The 19,487-nt window shown below is 34.7% G+C and overlaps 1 protein-coding gene across 6 annotated transcripts in view; it reads left to right on the top strand.

Moving 5' to 3' along the window:
- LOC138696931 (uncharacterized) overlaps window positions 1-19,487 on the top strand; it is a 191,957-nt gene that overhangs the window by 128,723 nt on the left and 43,747 nt on the right. For all 6 annotated transcript variants that reach the window (XR_011331490.1, XR_011331491.1, XM_069822429.1 and 3 more), the window contains 7 exons: window positions 3,703-3,871; window positions 7,250-7,376; window positions 9,249-9,363; window positions 11,875-12,045; window positions 13,124-13,236; window positions 15,903-16,137; window positions 18,624-18,791. Coding sequence is in view for 4 of the 6 variants with exons in the window: in XM_069822429.1 (XP_069678530.1) it covers window positions 3,703-3,871; window positions 7,250-7,376; window positions 9,249-9,363; window positions 11,875-12,045; window positions 13,124-13,236; window positions 15,903-16,137; window positions 18,624-18,791 (1,098 nt within the window). In the remaining 2 variants the exon portion in view is untranslated. The remainder of the gene's footprint in view (window positions 1-3,702; window positions 3,872-7,249; window positions 7,377-9,248; window positions 9,364-11,874; window positions 12,046-13,123; window positions 13,237-15,902; window positions 16,138-18,623; window positions 18,792-19,487) is intronic.

Genomic DNA, 19,487 nt, shown 5'->3' with positions numbered 1-19,487 from the left:
GATACATCGCGGTCGAACACCTATACCAGCGTCGTGGTAATGCCACTGAAGATGGAGGGGCACCCTCCGAAACATGTCTGAATTTTACCAATCTTAATTATCATTATTTGTAAAGTGTTCATACAACTGTGTTATATCTGTGGTGTTTGGGTAAAGGGAGATAAGTCACAAAAATGAGTTCGGAGATAAATGAAAATTAAACTTGGAATCCTTATTACAAATAATTTTCTACACAAATAAAACACATCAACTGCTTGTATTCTTTGATTTTTGCACACCCACTTGTATAATTTAACTTGTGTGGTCATCTGGGGAACAAAATTCCACCTGGATAAAAAAATGACTTGTACCCCTTTACCCGAACACCACAGATATATATATATATATATATATATATATATATATATATATATATATATATATTGTATGTTTATTATTGGGATACATGTTTGGTATTTGGTTATAGATTCTCGTAGCTTAAGTTGAAAGATAGGTATGGGTTCAGAGTATACTCTCTATCCATACAGTACAACTGGGGTCTGCTCTGGTCATAGTTCATTAACACGAATGAAAACACTTGATTTCACTTCAAAATACACTTAAAGATACTCTTAATGTCCAGAAAGTGCGCACGAAGTCCATATACATATCACAAAGTACCGGTATACACTTTCATTAAATTAAATTACATTACCTGCATTAAATTCAAGCTGACGTACTATGTTTGTGCTGGTGAGGTTGTCACTATTGCTGTCTGTTGTTGATGCTCTGAGAATCGCAATGCGTGGCAGCAGATTGTTAGTTGAAGTTAGTTAGTTGAAGGAATGGCTGACACAAGTGAATACACGATTGAGGAACGTTCGGTGGCCACTATGTGGGTTCATAAGCGTCAAGTTAATGGCAAATCAGTGAATAATGTCATGGACGATTTCGTTGTGCAGTTTGAGAAGGCAGCACCGACTTTGTTGCTGTGGGAAAAGAAAGTTTTCACAATGGGCAGTATCCGCGACACGCCGAGAAGTGGAAGGCCATCCACAAGGCTTGAACGTTGTGCAGATGTGCTACAATCTGTCGAACAATCTCCGGCCAAATCCACACAGAAACGTGCTGCTGAATTGGGAATACCAGAATCAACCCTGCGGAAACACATGAAATTGGAGCTGAAATTGAAGTGTTGGCGTCCATTGAATGTTAATGAATTATCAGATGGTGATTTGGAGAGACGTGTGGACGCTTGTGATCGCATGCTGCAACAATGTACAACAATGGCTCAGTAGGCAAAGATAATGATTTTTGACGAATGCGCGATTTATCATTGCTCTCACTGATGAACTGGAAAATGGGGTGCACGCAGTTTTCCATACAGTGACGCCAAGAATGTTGGTTAACATGAACAAGAAAACATGGCAGTGCATTCGACTATGCAGAGACCACGGAGGGACACATACAGATGTTTGGGATTCCTAAGAGGTACGTTACTCCTTTTGTAATGTTTATCAATCTTCTTAATGTATCCAGCTGTTTGCTGACAACATAAAGTCCACTATAGTCCACTGTAGTCTATTCAGTTGTTTTTCACGAGAAATGAGGGGTATTTTGATCGGTGTTCATTATAGATGCCTGTTGCTAGTAGCCAGAGTTGGGGTGTAGTCAATATATACTGCAGGGCTGTGTCTTCTGCAACTGGTACTGATGATTTTAATTTACTTCTTTTATGGTTTATGGATAGACAGTGTAGAAGAATGTGTTCCAGATCTTCATCATGATTATTACACCACAGACAAGTAGGATTATCAGAAATGTGAAATCGGTGTAGGTACAATTGAGTGACAATGTGACCTGTTCTGGCTCTTGTTAAAAATGTTGTTGTTGTTGTTGTTGTTGTTTTTTAATGCCAGGCGTTTGACAATAAAGTCATTTGACCTCTTGCACTCCAATATTTTTCAAAGATATTATCATGGCCAGCCACTGAAGCACAGATTTTGAGCTGTTCCGAATCCATTTCATGGTTTGAGTTGCACAATGGGCATTTAGGGGACTGATATATTCCAATTCTATGCAGGTGTTTGGCCAAACAATCATGGCCTGTTGCCAATCTAAATGCAGCTACAGACGATTTTCGTGGTAAATCGGGAATTAACTGTGGATTTTGATGCAGAGAGTTCCATTTTTTCCATTGAGATTGCGTTATCAAATTTTGTTTGTTGAAGTCTAAGTATGTAGATTTAATAAATCTTTTCACAGAGTAATACGTAGATTTAGTAACAGGTCTGTAAGTAGCAGTGCTACCCTTCTTTGCTAAAGCATCCGCATTCTCGTTTCCCAGATTCTACAATGGGATGGTATCCATTGGAATACAATTCTTTCATTGAGTGATATTAATTGAGAGAGCATTTTAGTTATTTCTGCTGTTTGAGATGAAGGTGTGTGTTTAGAGACGATTGATAGAATAGCTGCTTTGGAGTCTGACAATATAACTGCATTCCTAAATTTATTAATGTGGCATAGAAGATTCCTGAGACTTTCACTTATTGCAATAATTTCTCCATCAAAACTTGTTGTTCCATATCCAAGAGATCTATAAAGTGAGAAGAGACAGCACGTAACACCTGCACCGGCACCTTGTTCTCTGGAGATCAAGGATCCGTCAGTGTATAAATGAAGCCAGTTTTGTGGAGGGTATCTAATATTAATTGTCTCTAAAGACAATTGTTTTAGTATTTCAGTGTTTACTTCTGATTTTAGTATTTCTTCTGTTAAATTTAGATTATATTCTATATTTAATAGAGTTAGAGGCTTTGGTTTAATTTGTAGGTTTTCTTTTAAATTCGGGATATTGATTTTCTGTTTTAATTTTTGAACAATGGATATGAAACTTTTTTGAGTTTTTTGTTAAAAATGTTTGAATATGTCTGGGCAAGTTTTTGTACATTTCCAGGTCATTTGGTTTCTTTTGTACAGACTGTAAAATTTTTCCTTTGTCAGAAGAGAGCCAATTGTTGATCCATAGGTTTGTAAAATGAGACTTTACTGAAGCAAAAGCATTGGATAGAGATGTCACTTGAAGAGGTCTTGGTTGCAAATATGTTGCCTGTTTTACAATATTATCGACTTTCTCGTCTCCAGGTATACCACAATGATTAGATATCCATTATACAGACTTTGTAATATAATATGTACCGGTATATAGACTTTGTGCTTATACTGTAGAGTAGGTTTTCTTTAAGTAGGATACTGGGATCTGCCATGTTATGTGTTTGTTTGATATCAGGTATCACAGATTCTGTGATTTAGTTTTTTATATCAGCTCGATTTGATTCGGTTCTCTTTTACTCCAATTGGCTATTGACAATCTCTGCTACAAATCATACATAATTATCTAATCAATAAATTAGGGTATAAACTGTAAGATTTGATCAAATTTTGCGTTGTGTTGCAGCACACTGGATAGTGCAATCAAAAATATAAATTCCAGTAAATCATTATCAGTTGTGGATTGCTGTAGATCATTGGAAGCCATCATACGTAACGCTGTATTTATTTATTATTGTAACTCCAAAGCAAAATAATTTACACTAGTTAATAATTTAAAGCAATGAATAAATTAATATTTCTGTATGTCTAAAACTTAAATGCTGCTTTCTTATTTTTGTTAATATTCTAATTTATTAGTTGGAGTGGTACATAATCTGTTTTTCACAGGCGGAGAAAAAGAAATGTGAAAGGATGAAGGTTTCGCAAGACAAGGAGTTGAAAAATCGAGAGCAAGAGTTGTCTAGTCTTCGTACAAAACTGCGTTCACTAGAAAGCAGTGGCGCCAATGGCAAGAAGATTGCAGAGATAAAAGAAGAATATCAGTCTCGTATAAATAGTAAGTACTTCTTACGAGGAAATGTTGCACACAACAATACTCTAATAAAACTTTAGTGAGAGGGTGAGAGATGAGGAGGGAAAACCTTTCTAGTTGAAAAGAAATACTATATAGCCTACTAGGCAGGAGAAAACCCGAGGAAGAATGTGATCTGAATGTGATATCATGAAATCAAAATACTATTGGCCTTTCTGAAGAGACATTTCCTCTTATACTTGCAATTAAATGTGCATATCTATATTAATTCGTCCTACTCCTCATTTTGCGTTTTAGGTTCCTCACGGTTTTGTCTTAACAATGACAAGTTCATGAAAATCAGTAGCGTCAAGTACAAATCATAATTGTCAAATGAATAAATTAGGATATCAACTGTAAAATTTCGTTAAATTTTATATTGATTGTATTACAGTGAAACTTCCCACCAGCGGACAAAATTGAATGCCCGTTATTGAGAAGTGTCCGCTATTTAGAAAATCGTTAGTATGTATACAGTATATTGAAATTTCTCATACATATTCAACACTATATTTTACAGTACAGTACTGTAGACAGTGAGATTGTGTACAGTATTCATCCAGAGAGAAATCGTAAATGTTTCGTAAATGAAATAAACATCACTAACCTGAGTTTTTCCCACATTAAACTTTGTGGCCAGCTCACGAACACTTAATTTCTCCTTCTCACTATGCTTTACAATATCCACATTCTTTTTTAGTGACGAACGTTTGCGTTTTTGTGACATTTTTAATGTGACTGTACTTCCGAACACTCAACTTGACAAACTAAGAAAGTACGGACTGCTCACGTAGGCTACAGTATCACAACTAACAACTGTGCTGCTTACCTTCAATAAAGTACAAGAACGTTCAAATGCACGATAATGATTGTTGCAAAGAATTCCGTTTAATTTAAAACCGTCTCTTTCTTTTTTTTTTCTTTCACGCTGTCCGTTATTTGAAAGTTTTAATTGTTGTTGGGAGATACATTTAAGTGTCCGCATCCGTTATTGAGAATGTCCGCTATTTGGAAGAATTTTATCATAAGGGCCAATGTTATTTTGCAAGGGGAATTTTAAAATGTCCGCTATTGGGAAGTGTCCATTAAGGGAAGTTTCACTGTACACTGAATAGTTCATATATACACAGGGTGTAAACGATATAGACTGCCAGATTATGTGAACAGTACATATTGGTCTACTGAACAAAATGTCTAGTCAAATTTAATTATTTCTTATAATTTTATTTTTAATTTTTAAAATACCATGTTTTTAAGATCGATATTAGTGTAATAGTTTTTTTTTTTTTTTTTTTTTTTTACATTTTTACTGAACGTGAATGCCATTCCCAATGACCTTGTGTCCAACACATATCAATACACAACAGAATAACAAATGATTGCTTCAGTGTACGTATTGGGCAAAGTGAATAATGACTGTCTATTCTCCCTTTAAAAGAAGTTACACTCATAAAACATATTTTTTCTGGGAAAACCTTGACAGTACCAGAAAAATATATTTGACTCTTTTCTTCAGTTATTTATGCTTTACCACCAGTAATTTTTTTCAGTTATATCATTTACACTCTATTATATATATATATATATATATATATATATGAAGAGTTCGCGGGAAAAACGATGAATGTCACATTTCTGTTAAGGATTAGAAAATGATCTAATTGAGTCTATAACTGCAAGATGTAGTGCTGTTTCTATAGAAAATAAAGGAAAGGATTACTGTATTCGTGGTGATAATTCTCCTTTTTACCATTTTTCATAAGAACAACATTAAATTTGGCAGTGATCCATTGAATTAGATAATGACATCAACCTTAAGAAAACTGTGACATTCATCGTTTTCCCCGCCAGCTCTTTATATATATATACAGAGTGGAAGTGAAGTAACTCTGCAGATTTTAGAGTAAACAACTCATGTTGTATGTAACAAAAAAAGTATAATACCATATTGATGAAAAGTTCATACTTTTTTCAGAAAAAAGTGTCCCCCTCCCAAATGTTTAACACCCTCTTATTCGGTAACTATTACGAATAGGATCGTGATTTTTACTCATATCGATAAAATTGTAATAAATTATCATTTATCCTTCTGGCGTATTTCAATAGCCTGGACGGTTTTCTTGTAAATTTAATTTAAAAACCGCTAATTTCAAGCTACTGAACGATGCAACCAGATTGCGACATTGTAGCCAGAGAGGGAGACGGGAGGCAGTTCACATAGGCTGAGTTCGTTGACTTTTTACATCTGTATTACGAGAAGAAAGGAGACTGTGTTAGCAGTGAGATTGCCAGACTTCTGGAATTTCCAACTTAATTTTCTAATTAACCGTGCATTTAATCACAAAACGTAATATAGGTTTTCTATTCATTTAAATATACCCTATCATTCTTTTTAATCTGCAGGACTATTTCACTTCCATCTTGTGTATTTGTTCTCATACCTGTTCCAATCTATCCATTCTGTTACTGTTTTTATTTATTATTATCAAACACTTTCCCTAAACAGGGATTGCCTAGAAGACAAAGTATACCATTTACAAAACAAAATTTTGAATGGTACATATTACATGGATAATTTGTTATGAATAAAAAAAAATGCAAAAAAGAGAAAGAAGTAAATTACAGTGGAGTGTCTTATCTGAGGTGATTTCTTAACAATGCAATCGAACCTTTCAACGCAAGTAAAGAAACATTGGTAATTATAGCTGATGGCAAATGAAAAGCCTTGCAAAAATCAACAAACTGCTTCGGGATGGATTCACTTGCTTTGACCATCAAGCCTATTACATCTGTCTGTTGTAATTGATGTTTGTCTTGATAATACGGGATTGTTGGTTCATAGATCAATTGTTTTTCCTTACGGACTTCTTGCGGTTGGCTCTTGCAAGTCTCGAAACGAACTGTAGGGTCAATTATGAAACCTCTACGATGGTGCTGGAAAGCGATCATATCTATCCTACCAGTACTGCCGGTGGTTGATAGACCGTGAACTGGAACCTCTTCGAAAACAATAAACCCCGTATTATGTAGTGCTTGAGCAATGGCGCTTCTTACTTTGTGGTGTCTGGTATTGCGCAAAGCCTCCTCATCTTCCTCCTCTTTCAATTTCCATATCAAAGCCATATTCATTTTTCCACATTCCTGTTTTTTTTATCTCTTTACAATAATTTTATTATTGTCTCTCTTATTACATCTAATCTCCCTTTTTTTTTTTTTTTTTGTGGTATGAATGTGTATATATCACTTTAGATTCTTGGTGGCAATATTTCTCTATTTCATAAAATGTGTATTTTCACAAGTTTTCGTCTGTCCCTGGACCTATATTTACATCCAATATTGATACTTCTAATGCCACTTCCACAGAGCTGGAAGAAGCACTGGCAGGGGAGAGGCAGGAATACGAAGACCTGACAACCAAGTACGAGATCTTGGAGGAGGAACACGTGGTCACGAAGGCACAGCTTGTCATGGACAGGGAGAAAATAGAGGCGTACGTGTAAAATATGTACACAGATTAAAATACAGCTTCATAGTTTTAATCTGAAAAGAGGAGACAACAATGGTGTGTTGTTAAGGCAACACACTACTTTGTTTTTAATTTCTACAATTTTCATTGCATCTTCTTGAAAATTTTACATAAGTTATAATGCTAAAATACATGTGCACCATTTTTCTCTAATTGTCATGTTAAAAAATATGCCCAGAAGAATTTTAAATTTAAGAACAATTTCTATTATTAGTAAATATCTATCTGGGCCTCATATGAAGATAATAACTTTCACAGAAGTTTAAAATGAAACTAAGACTCCCTATAATGAAATGATGTATGGGTTTCTTTGTCAATATATTTCATTGGTTTAAAAAAAAAAGAATTGAACATTTTTTCCTTCACTTTTCAACTTCAGTGCTCGACATAAAAATCACAGCTTTCTTAATAATAATCATATGTGTAAATGAATGCAGTATTTCATGCACATACCTGCTGTGAATATGTGTGCAAAGTTTCATTACTTTAGATATACCTAATCAGAATAAGTAATTGATTAACTAACGGACTTACTCGTGTTAATTGTGTAAGCATGTGCGGCTTACAGCTGTTTCGGTGCTTAATCACACCATCCTCAGAGCCTACTAGATCTCGGCGTCATCTCGAACTTCTCTTCCTGTTGTGTGGGTGCGTTTGATTGTTGAAAAGTGTTGAAAAGTGGAGTCAAATAGTGTGTGTGTACTGAAATTGATCTGTGTGTTGAGAATTTGATCGGGGTGTGTTTTAGTGTGTTTGTATATTTCGTATTGTTCTAGTGTGTTGAGTTTTTGGTTCTTGGGTTGTATGTGTAGGATTTCCATGTCCGCATTTATGTTATTGTATGTATGCTTAGCATTGGTTATGTGATCGGCGTATGTAGATGTATTGTGTCCTCTGGTTATTGCTTTAATGTAGCTACAAAGAACACATTAAAGCAATAACCAGAGGACACAATACATCTACATACGCCGATCACATAACCAATGCTAACAATATATACAATAACATAAATGTGGACATGGAAATCCTACACATACAACCCAAGAATCAAAACCTTAACACACTAGAACAATACGAAATATACAAACACACTAAAACACACCCCAATCAAATTCTCAACACAGAGATCAATTTCAGTACATACACACTATTTGACTCCACTTTTCAACACTTTTCAACAATCAAACGCACCCACACAACAGGTAGAGAAGTTCGAGATGACGCCGAGATCTAGTAGGCTCTGAGGATGGTGTGATGAAGCACCGAAACAGCTGTAAGCCGCACAGACTTACATAATTAACACGAGTAAGTCCGCTAGTTAATCAATTACTTATATTCAAGTGTTAAATGTAGTGTACGCAAGTTTCAAAATGGATAATCAGAATATATCTTATTTCTAGTAAGTTACAATGTAAAAACTTTGAATTATGGTCTTACCTCTATGCCTTATCCAAATTATTTTTTCTGTATTGCTGTTCAAAGCTGAGCAAAAACATGAAATTTTCTTCCCTGTAACTTGCAGAAAACATAACAGTGTGATCTAGTCATTGTCATATTAAATAGCGTTCGAGGTTAAAGTGCTGCTGAAATTAGGAGCTGTTTACTCGCATTCTTTAGCAAAAAAAAAAAAAAAATTCACTACTACATAGGTAGTCTCAATGGCATAGAAGGGAATCACTTATACATTACAAACGTGATTTTTTTCTAACACATCAGTAAATAATAGTGTCTCATCTGTTTTAAAACAGGACTACTTATAGTTATTTTTAAGATCTCTTGAATTCTATCCATTATTAATTATTTAGAATTAATTCTGATATTTACCATGTTTTACAGGCAACTACTTAGTACAAAGAGGGAATTGGTCGCAGCAGGGAATGAACTGAGGGCTCTACGAGATACATTTAGTGGTAAGCAAGACAGCTGGATTAAGGAGAAACTAGATCTACAGGTTAGTACATTTTTCTGAGCTATGAACCTTTATTAGATTATCTTGAGATTATTATTACAGCAGAGAGAATTTTGATATAAAATAAGACATACACCCATATTATATTGTACATGTTTTATTGTACTTGTATAACGACAGTGAAATGTCCAAATAAAATTTCTCATTTCTAAATTGGGGTAAAGAATTGGATTATATTGACACTGACATGCTATACAACATAATTTATAATAAGTTGAACGATATAGTGAGAGCCACCAGCGTAACTCAGCCAGATTACCTGGTTGGATTTTTAAAAACGTTACAACCGATAATATAGGACGAATATCAGGTGATTGCATGTCCAATTTTCGATCTCATCTCGCAAAATACCAGCTCATTATCACCAATTACATTGCTGCTAAATAACCTAGTAGATTATAACAGCATCGTCAAATAACCAACCAAAATACAGTGGGAATTGTTTAAAATTATTCTTTAACTTAATGTTGTTGCTGCTGCTGTTGTTGTTGTTGCTGCTACTGCTGCTGCCATTGTTGTCTTGTTTTGTTCTTGTTGTTACTGTTAAATAACGCTGAATTCTTGGCAATAAAGCCATTAACTCTTTTGTCCTGTAGGAGAGTGATGTAGTATTTAGACTAGACTTAGGCGTAAGTTTATTAAATTCATAATATTATTCTACAATCTTATACAGGGTGTTAAAAATAACGTTTACAACATTTCAGGGATGATAGAGGTGGTAAAAACAAACATCTGTTTTAAGTGACAAAACTTTAGCAGATGCGCCGTTTTGCCGCTAGATGGCCTGAAGGATAGATGACTTGACTTCTGTCACAACACACACTGGTTAGTTCTGTTTGTGCACGAGCATCTTGTAGGGCCTTGTCTGTTGCCTAACAGTCTCCATGGTGATAATTATTTTGTTTTTCTACGCGACATCCTACCAGAACTTTTAGAAAATATCTCATTGAAAATCAGAGAACGAATATGGTTTCAGCATGGCGGTGCCCCTCCACACTTTGATCGTCGTGTCAGGAAACACCTAACTGCTACATTCTCCGATTGTTGGATTGGCAGGGGTGGGCCGGTACTGTGGCCACCTCGATCACCGAACCTAACCGCACTGGATTTCTTTTTGTAAGAAGACGTGAAACGTCTTGTGTATGAGACACCGATCGATATGGCAGAAGACTTAGTTGCTCGTGTTGTTGAAGCTGCACGTGTTATTAGAGACAATGTTGGCCTTTTTGAGCGTTGCAGACACTCCATAGTACGAAGGTACCAGTTGTGCAATGCCTTCAATGGACGGCAGTTTGAACACCACCTCTAAAACGACAATTGGTCTTGTTCTTTATGGATTATACTAACACTTACGTACACAATAAACGGCTCATCTGCCAAAGTTTTGTTACTTACAAAAGATATTTGTTTTTACCTCCTCTATTATCCCTGAAACGTTGTAAACGTTATTTTTTTAACACTCTGTATAATTCAGTATGTATAATGTAACCATTTTTAATGGTTACCACCACAAAACAGAACATATTTATATGTGCTGCCCTAGGTGGAAGAATAGCTCATTAAGGGCCATTAAAAAAATCCAGCAAAAAGTATAATCGTTTTAATGTAGATACCGGTACATATTTCTTTGTTCATAACTTAATGTAGAAATAAAATTTCAAATATCTCTTTTTTCTAATAATAAAATTAAAAGAATTACAAATAAAAATATGTTTTTAAAACAATAATATCATAAAATTAGATAATGTGGTCACTTTTTCATACAGTGTTCATAATTTAATTTTAATAATATTTTATATGAGTCGTCTAGTATCAAAGGCAGCTACATCCACATTTTTTTTTTTTTTTTTTTCAAATTGAGTCAATGCTATATTTGGGATCTCTAAGTTTTTTTATATATATGTGAAGAGTTACGTTGCAAAATAAGTATCATTCCGTTTAAATTGAAGGTTGAAGTTCCTGGTTAGGTACATCCATGTATACAGATTTTGAGTGAGTTTTAAAGAAGTAAATTTATAATTTTTTTTTAAATTTTATTACTTCTATTATTATCCATATGTTTTTTCACTTGAAATAATAATTAATCAGTTAATAAAGGATAATAGTTTGACATTTTGTGCATAATTACATTCTATCACTGCAAAAACAGCTAAATCCACAATGGCGAGTTCAAAGTCAGCTACATCCAAATAAAAAAATGTGTTTCCCGCCAAAAATCAAAAAGCTAGCAAATTCAAATTTCCAGTATATGTTTGTCTATGTTGTAACTTCGTGGTGCCGTTGTTAATATTAGTTTTTGTTTCTCCTGTAAAATTTTATAAAATGGATGTAGCTGATTTTGATACTAGACGACTCATATGTCTTAAAATTTCTGCCGATAATTATGTTTTCTTGTAACATTACAAAAAGCATATAAAATGATGTGCTCACATGAGGTAACCTGTAACATTTATGTTTTATGATCTGTGTATGTTACACTTTACATAATTTTAGGAGAAACTGAAGGAACTGGAAGAAAAGGTATCTCGCAGCAATGGCGGTGACAGCTGGACTCTTGAGAAGACTCGACTTAAATCGATATTGGAAGACAAGACCATCGAAATGGATCAGATGAAGAAGGAGGCTCACATGTTGTCAGACCAAATGGAACACATCAGGAAGGAGGTATAACCCTGTGATTCACTGTAGTTACTATTTTTGTATAATTTTCCATTCACAGTTGCTACTTTAGCCTCTACGAAGATCGGGACATTCAAACTACCTAGTACGACCTGCATTGGTCATTTTGACCCACACGTTTTATCGTCAATTTTTCTCTTATTGGGAACTTTCATTTTAAATATAATCTTATTACGGACTTAGTGACTTTAATTAAAGAGTTCAGAGTTAATTTCAGAGCACAATTTGAGACCGGTATAAACTCTTCAAAGAAAAAATTGTTAGATGAAAAAAAAAATGTTTTATTAACTGTGTATAACTACTAGCATATTTACGTTTTTAAATAATAGTTTATTTAACGACGCTCGCAACTGGAGAGGTTATATCAGTGTCGCCAGTGTGCCGGAATTTTGTACTGACATGAGTCTGTTGTAGGACAATGTCCACATATGTGCTTATTCCGTCGGATCCCGGCCAATCAGTCACTCATAACGAATGCACCTGCGCACATATGTGGAGTTACGTTCATAGATATCTATGACGTAGTGCAGAGGGCAGGCCACTAGAGGGAACCCAAGAGGTGGAATTTAAACTGAGACGATTCGATCCGACACTGGGATAGGAATCCAGTGTGCCTTAGTGGATAAAGCATCAGCACGTAGAGCTGAAAACCAAGGTTCAAATCCCGGTGCCGGAGAGAATTTTTCTCCGTTCCACTACTCTTTCATTGTACAGTGACGCAGAATATCTGCATGGAAACTTCATATGGTGTTATGTTTTATTTAACGACGCTTGCAACTGCAGAGGTTATATCAGCGTCGCCGGATGTGCCGGAATTTTGTCCCGCAGGAGTTCTTTTACATGCCAGTAAATCTACTGACATGAGCCTGTCGCATTTAAGCACACTTAAATGCCATCAACCTGGCCCGGGATCGAACCCGCAACCTTGGGCATAGAAGGCCAGCGCTATACCAACTTGCCAACCAGGTCGACGACTTCATATGTATTCGGTAGATTAAATAATAATATAAATATAGTATATTAAAGATAAATAAAGCAAATAATCTATTTTGTTTTGATGCAGAATGATGAATTGAAGAAGAAACTGGATGACTTCGACAAGGTAGTGAAGGTTCATCGAAGCATGTCAGCTGACACGACAGCTGTTGAGAAAGAGCTCCGGAATATAAAGAACAAGTAAGAGTTGATGCTAAATAATTTATTTCCATCTTGACTACACACTTTAACACTCACATCAGTAATGTTGTGTTAAATAAACAAACTTTATAATTTTTCTCTCCTGATGAAACTATAATGGTATTTTACTTAGACAACTCCTCAGTCACACACAATTTTTTTTAACAAGGTGGTGATTTTGAGCAATTCCAAATCAACCCTACAAGCAATTACATCAATTGAACCAACAAATATATAAAATTAATTAAATTCAGAATGCTATTAAAGTTCTATGAAATATACAAAAAGAAATAATATTTCAATGGATACCTTCCCATTATGAAATCCAAGGAAATGAGATAGCAGACTTCTTGGCAAAGAAAGGAAAAAAAATTAAACGGAGCCCTTAACAAATATTTCCTTGTATAATGTAAAATTATGGAACAACTGTATATTTCAGAAATAATTCAGAAAAGAGCTTCACAATAACAGTAAAGATAAACCATGGAACATTTATTAAAAGACTCTAGCATCATCCCAGAAATAAATCAGTTGCATTCATTCAACTAACAACTGACCATGATCGTCTGGCTGTTCACATACATATTATATTCATCACCCCAGTGTACCCTTTGTAAGGTCCAAACTCATGAATAAAAACCGTGTAATGAAGTGCACTTTTGAGGTGCTATTTAATTAATTGTATTTTTTTAGGTTGAAAGCATATATTCAGAATCTTTTGAGACCTGATTGAAGGCAAAAAAGCTTTCCTTGGTTTTTACATATAGGAACACAACAAAAATATGGCATTTGAGTTATTTTTAAGAATATTTAATATACTAATATGCTATGTAAATCCTTATTGTTTATATACTGGAAAACAAATGCACATGTAAAGTGCATCCTTCAAAGTACACACACACTGTCTGTTGTTGCTAGTTCAGGATATCCCAATTAAAGTAAAATTTCTAACACACAAATTCCATAATTGGGACATCTGGCCGACATCTACGACTGACCACTAGGACCCAGAATACAAAGCAGAGGTTAAATTAAAAATACAATAAGATTGCGGAGAGAATACGGAACAATAATAAATTTAAAAAATAAAGTACAATTTGATTTCGGAGAAACATGAGATGAAAATAGCCTACGTTGAAGAGTACCGTAATGAAATGAAGTAAAAAATTTTTTTTTAATTTAAAAAAAATTAAGTATTATTATACAAGTGATTGTGTAAAATGGATAATGAATGTCTCAATACCATTAGACAAATTTTTTTAATGTCCTCATTAGAAAATTTAAGAGAAAGGAGAATGTTTCTGGTTAACTTAAATGAAGTTCCCCTAGCACCAAAAAGAAGTCCTTTCACTTCCCATGTATTAATATTAATTTTGTATCTCTCACTGAAGTGAGGAATACATGGGTTGTAAATAGACTTCTTTTCATCGTTAACGTTATTGACTTGTTGATCATCCTTCTCAAAACTGACAGTGGGGTTAAAAAAAAGTTGCTTAGTTAACAAATTTAACAAATCATTACTAATTTATTTGTAAAGATATTGTAATCTGAAAAATGTTTTAGTTTCGAAATAGTAACATTGTTTATAATACCAGTAAATTGATTATTTTAATTTTCCAATTTCATTATTTTAATAGCACATCTCTGTCATTTATAGTTACTTTCACGTAGCAATCGTAAACACATATACATTGTGAGGAAAGTTTTCTGGGCTATGAGGCCGTGGTCCGTTGGTTGTGTGCCCAAATGTTTCGTTCACTGCTGCGGTGAACAAAACGTTGTTGTTGTTGTTTTCTAATGCCAGGCGTTTGACAATAAAGTCATTTGACCTCTTGCACTCCAATATTTTTCAAAGATATTATCATGGCCAGCACTGAAGCACAGATTTTGAGGTGTTCCGAATCCATTTCTTGGTTTGACTTGCACAATGGGCAGTTAGGGGACTGATATATTCCAATTCTATGCAGGTGTTTGGCCAAACAATCATGGCCTGTTGCCAATCTAAATGCAGCTACAGACGATTTTCGTGGTAAATCGGGAATTAACTGTGGATTTTGATGCAGGGAGTTCCATTTTTTCCCTTGGGATTGAGTTATCAAATTTTGTTTGTTGAAGTCTAAGTATGTAGATTTAATAAATCTTTTCACACAGTAATACGTAGATTTAGTAACAGGTCTGTAAGTAGCAGTGCTGCCCTTCTTTGCTAAAGCATCCGCATTCTCGTTTCCCAGGATTCCACAATGGGATGGTATCCATTGGAATACAATTCTTTTATTGAATGATATTAATTGAGAGAGCATTTTAGTTATTTCTGCTGTTTGAGATGAAGGTGTGTGTTTAGAGACGATTGATAGAATAGCTGCTGCTGCTTTGGAGTCTGACAATATAACTGCATTCCTAAATTTATTGATGTGGCATAGAAGATTCCTGAGACATTCACTTATTGCAATGATTTCACCATCAAAACTTGTTGTTCCATATCCAAGAGACCTATAAAGGGAGAAGAGACAGCACGTAACACCTGCACCGGCACCTGTTGTTTGGTCACACAACCAACGGACCACGGCCTCATAGCCCAGAAAACTTTTCTCCTATTGACGCAGGCCGTGACAGCCTACACTCTAACATATACATTGTACTTACTAGAAAAATTCAATTTATTTTAGACTTTATGAAGAGGAGAAGACACACAAAACAGAAATGGCGCAGCTAAAGCTGCGATATGACAGCCGGGTTGCAGTCATCAGTGAGGAAATTCAAGGCCTGCAAGGCCAAGTGAGTCGGTTCAAGCGAGAGCGAGACACTTTCAGACACATGCTGGAAGGGGCTCAGAGGACAATTGCAGACCTGAAGGCTTCTTCAGGCAGGGAATCCAGGAGTTCAGGAAGCACTATGGATGAGGTAAAGAATAACTTATTTGCATGTATTTCTGAAACCAGGTTTGTGGACAGGGTAAGGCCATAAACATACCTTGTATATGTCATCGCACTAGAGGCGAGAAATTATTTATGAAACCTATTTTATTGTGCATTAGTTACAGTGCAAAAAGGAAATAAGAGCTCATTTCAAATGAACAAAAATCTTTGTTGTTTGCCGTGTGTATGTACTGCTATTATGAATGGTAACATTTTCTGTACAGTTCAAGTAACTACAGATAACTTCACTTGATACACGGCTAAGAACAACACTAATGTAATTTTACGCTTATAGACAGAGATTTCCGTTTTGCCATTTTGCACTATCAAACTTGCTACATCTCCACAGAATTCTCAAAGGATGACTAAATTTTACACAAAGTACGGGAATGTATTGATAGGGAAACTTTAGAATGTTAAAATTCTTTCATACAAAGAAAAGTACGAGTACAAGTTCCTTTCATACAAAGAAAAGTACAACTTTCGACAGTGTTGACTGGAGGGTTTTTTCAGGTAGGGGGTGAAATTTCTTTCTTTCACTCGTGGTGCAATGACCCTCAGTACAGCCATAGCAACATATTTTTTCACCATGCTTTTAAAACATCACAAGTCTCGAAATTTATACAGAATTTTTTTACTTACTTTCGATCTGAAAAAAATGCTACAAGCGGGATTTGGAAGCATTACAAGAGGGTAAAATTATGCAGAATTATACAGGGTTAGTTAAAAGTCTCGCACCACCTAAACAACTTTTGAAGTATGTGGTTCAGTGACATGAAACTTGGTATGTGGGGATAACCATATACTAAGAACTTAATAATGGTATCACCGAGTTTTTTCTACTTCCGGTTTAACCGGAAGTAACTCCAACTCTCTTATTTTAAATAGAACACCCAATATATTTCTTTATTTTTGAATAAAGCTCATTAAGAGCTTTTCAATAATTACCCACACTTGATAATTCTGTACAAATTCAGTGTTGCTAAGTCAAGAAAACAGAAAAGTGCATCAAATATTAAAATAATAAATGCACTAACTAAATAACTTTTGAAGCATACAGTTCAGTGATATGAAACTTGGTATGTGAGGATAACCACATGCTAAGAACTCAATAATGGTATTACCGAGTTTTTCCTACTTCTGGTTTAACCAAAAGTAACTCCAACTCTCTTATTATAAAATGGAACACCCAATATATATTTTTTATTTTTGAATAAAGCTCATTAAGAGCTTTTCAAAAAGTACCCACACTTGATACTTCTGTACAAATTCAGTGTTGCTAAATAAAAATGGAAGTGGTGCAAGATATTCCTAAAGCCTGGTTAAATCATTCCTTAAATGGTTCCTATGATCGAATGACACATTGTAAAGCAGCTGAGGGCTACAAATTTGAACACATAATTTAGAAGGTGAGCTAGCTTTGTTTTGTTTTTGTTAAGGAAGGAGTATTTTATTATTTTAATATTCGATACACTTTTCTGTTTTCTTGACTTAGCAACACTGAATTTGTACAGAAGTATCGAGTGTGGGTACTTTTTGAAAAGCTCTTAATGAGCACTATTCAAAAATAAAAATATATATTGGGTGTTCCATTTAAAATAAGAGAGTTGGAGTTACTTCCGGTTAAACCGGAAGTAGAAAAAACTCGGTAATACCATTATTGAGTTCTTAGTATATGGTTATCCTCACATACCAAGTTTCATGTCACTGAACCGTATGCTTCAAAAGTTATTTAGGTGGTGCAGGACTTTTAACTAACTCTGTATATGAAATGTCCAGGGGCCGTATAAAAAAAAGCGTAATGAACAGAATAGTGATATAAGCGGGAATGTATTAACGAGGTTTTACCATAGTCTAATATATACAGTCACGAAGCTTGAGTTGTGAGGGTGCTAGGAACAATAGTCTGTGCTGGTACTATTTCGCATTGTCTGTAATAAGGCGATATTAGCGATCCTAGTGGTTAGCAACTATCTATGGATGCATATTTACTACGTATTGAGCTACTGTGGGTTTACTGTACTTACAACCATTACTGTTCGATCATAATAGTTGATAGATTTGAACTGAACTGAAAAATGTGGACCATAGACAAAGAAGTGGAGTCACTATTGCTTGATATGTGGGGATTCACCGATCTCTAATGACGGAGGAAAGTAAGGGAGGGGGTATTTGTGAGTTGCGTCACTAACATGTTTATTGTGGTAGCTGACTCTATCTATGGATTTGAAATATCCATTTTTGGCTTACGTCCTAGTTCATCTTTAAAAAAAAAAATAATTTTTTTAACATGACGAAACTCTCTTTAAATTATTTGAAGGGGCGAGGTTCTCTATTAATGCTACTGAGGTCCTATATAAGTTGAGAGGCAGAAAGTGCAAAGTCGACGCCTATGATAACATACTGTACTATTTCCAAACATTTGGAAAAAAAAATAATTAAATTTCCTACCTGTCTAATTCTTGCTTTCAGACGGAAGAAACACAGACCAAGATACAAACACTGGAGCAACAGGTCAGCTGTATGGAAGATGAGCTATCAGAGGCGAGACTTGAGTCCTCAAAACTGAAGACAGAATTGATTTCAGAAAGATCCGCATGGGAAGTGAAACTTTCTGAGATGCAGTCACATGTAAATGAGGTATGTACGAGTAAGCTCTTTAAAAAGCGTACCGTAGTTTTACAAGCAGTCTTTCTCATTGTTTCGAAAATACAGTTTATTTCGTTTAAGGAATGTATTTTAATAGATGTAACGATCTTTTAATTAAAAAGTATCATAATTTCAGTTTTGTAGCAAATAGCTAAATATATACTAGGTAGGCTACTGTATTTTATGTTATGAACTTAATTTGCAGGTTACCAGTACTTATACACTTCGTGTTATTATTATGTATTGATTTCTGACCAGGTTTGCATATTTGCACTATCACCAGTTTCTTGAAAACACAATTATGTTATTCTTTCGGTACAACTCAGTTTCATTACCGGTACTGTTTTGTTTTATGACATCTTCACAAAATACACTTATTTAATTTAACAACACAGAACATGCATTTGTTTTTGACATTTTTACGAAATATTATTTTATATATTAAGAGTTTTCTCAATGCTGAAGTTTAAAAATAGAAAATACAAATACAATATTTACAAATATAATTTGGAAAGAACAATTTCCACTAACAATGTTTTATTTTCTTTCTGCAGAGTTCTCTGTTAAGCATCTTTTTTCCGGATTTCAAATTTTTGCGTACTATATTGCACCTCACCCATGCACAGCTTTGATGATTTGTCTTTTCTTCTTCTATGCTCTGCCTTGCATTTAATAATTACCCTTGAC

Source organism: Periplaneta americana, chromosome 3 (genome assembly GCF_040183065.1).
Source record: "Periplaneta americana isolate PAMFEO1 chromosome 3, P.americana_PAMFEO1_priV1, whole genome shotgun sequence".
Lineage (NCBI taxonomy): Eukaryota > Metazoa > Arthropoda > Insecta > Blattodea > Blattidae > Periplaneta > Periplaneta americana.
This window is presented reverse-complemented; position numbering and strand designations above follow the sequence as displayed.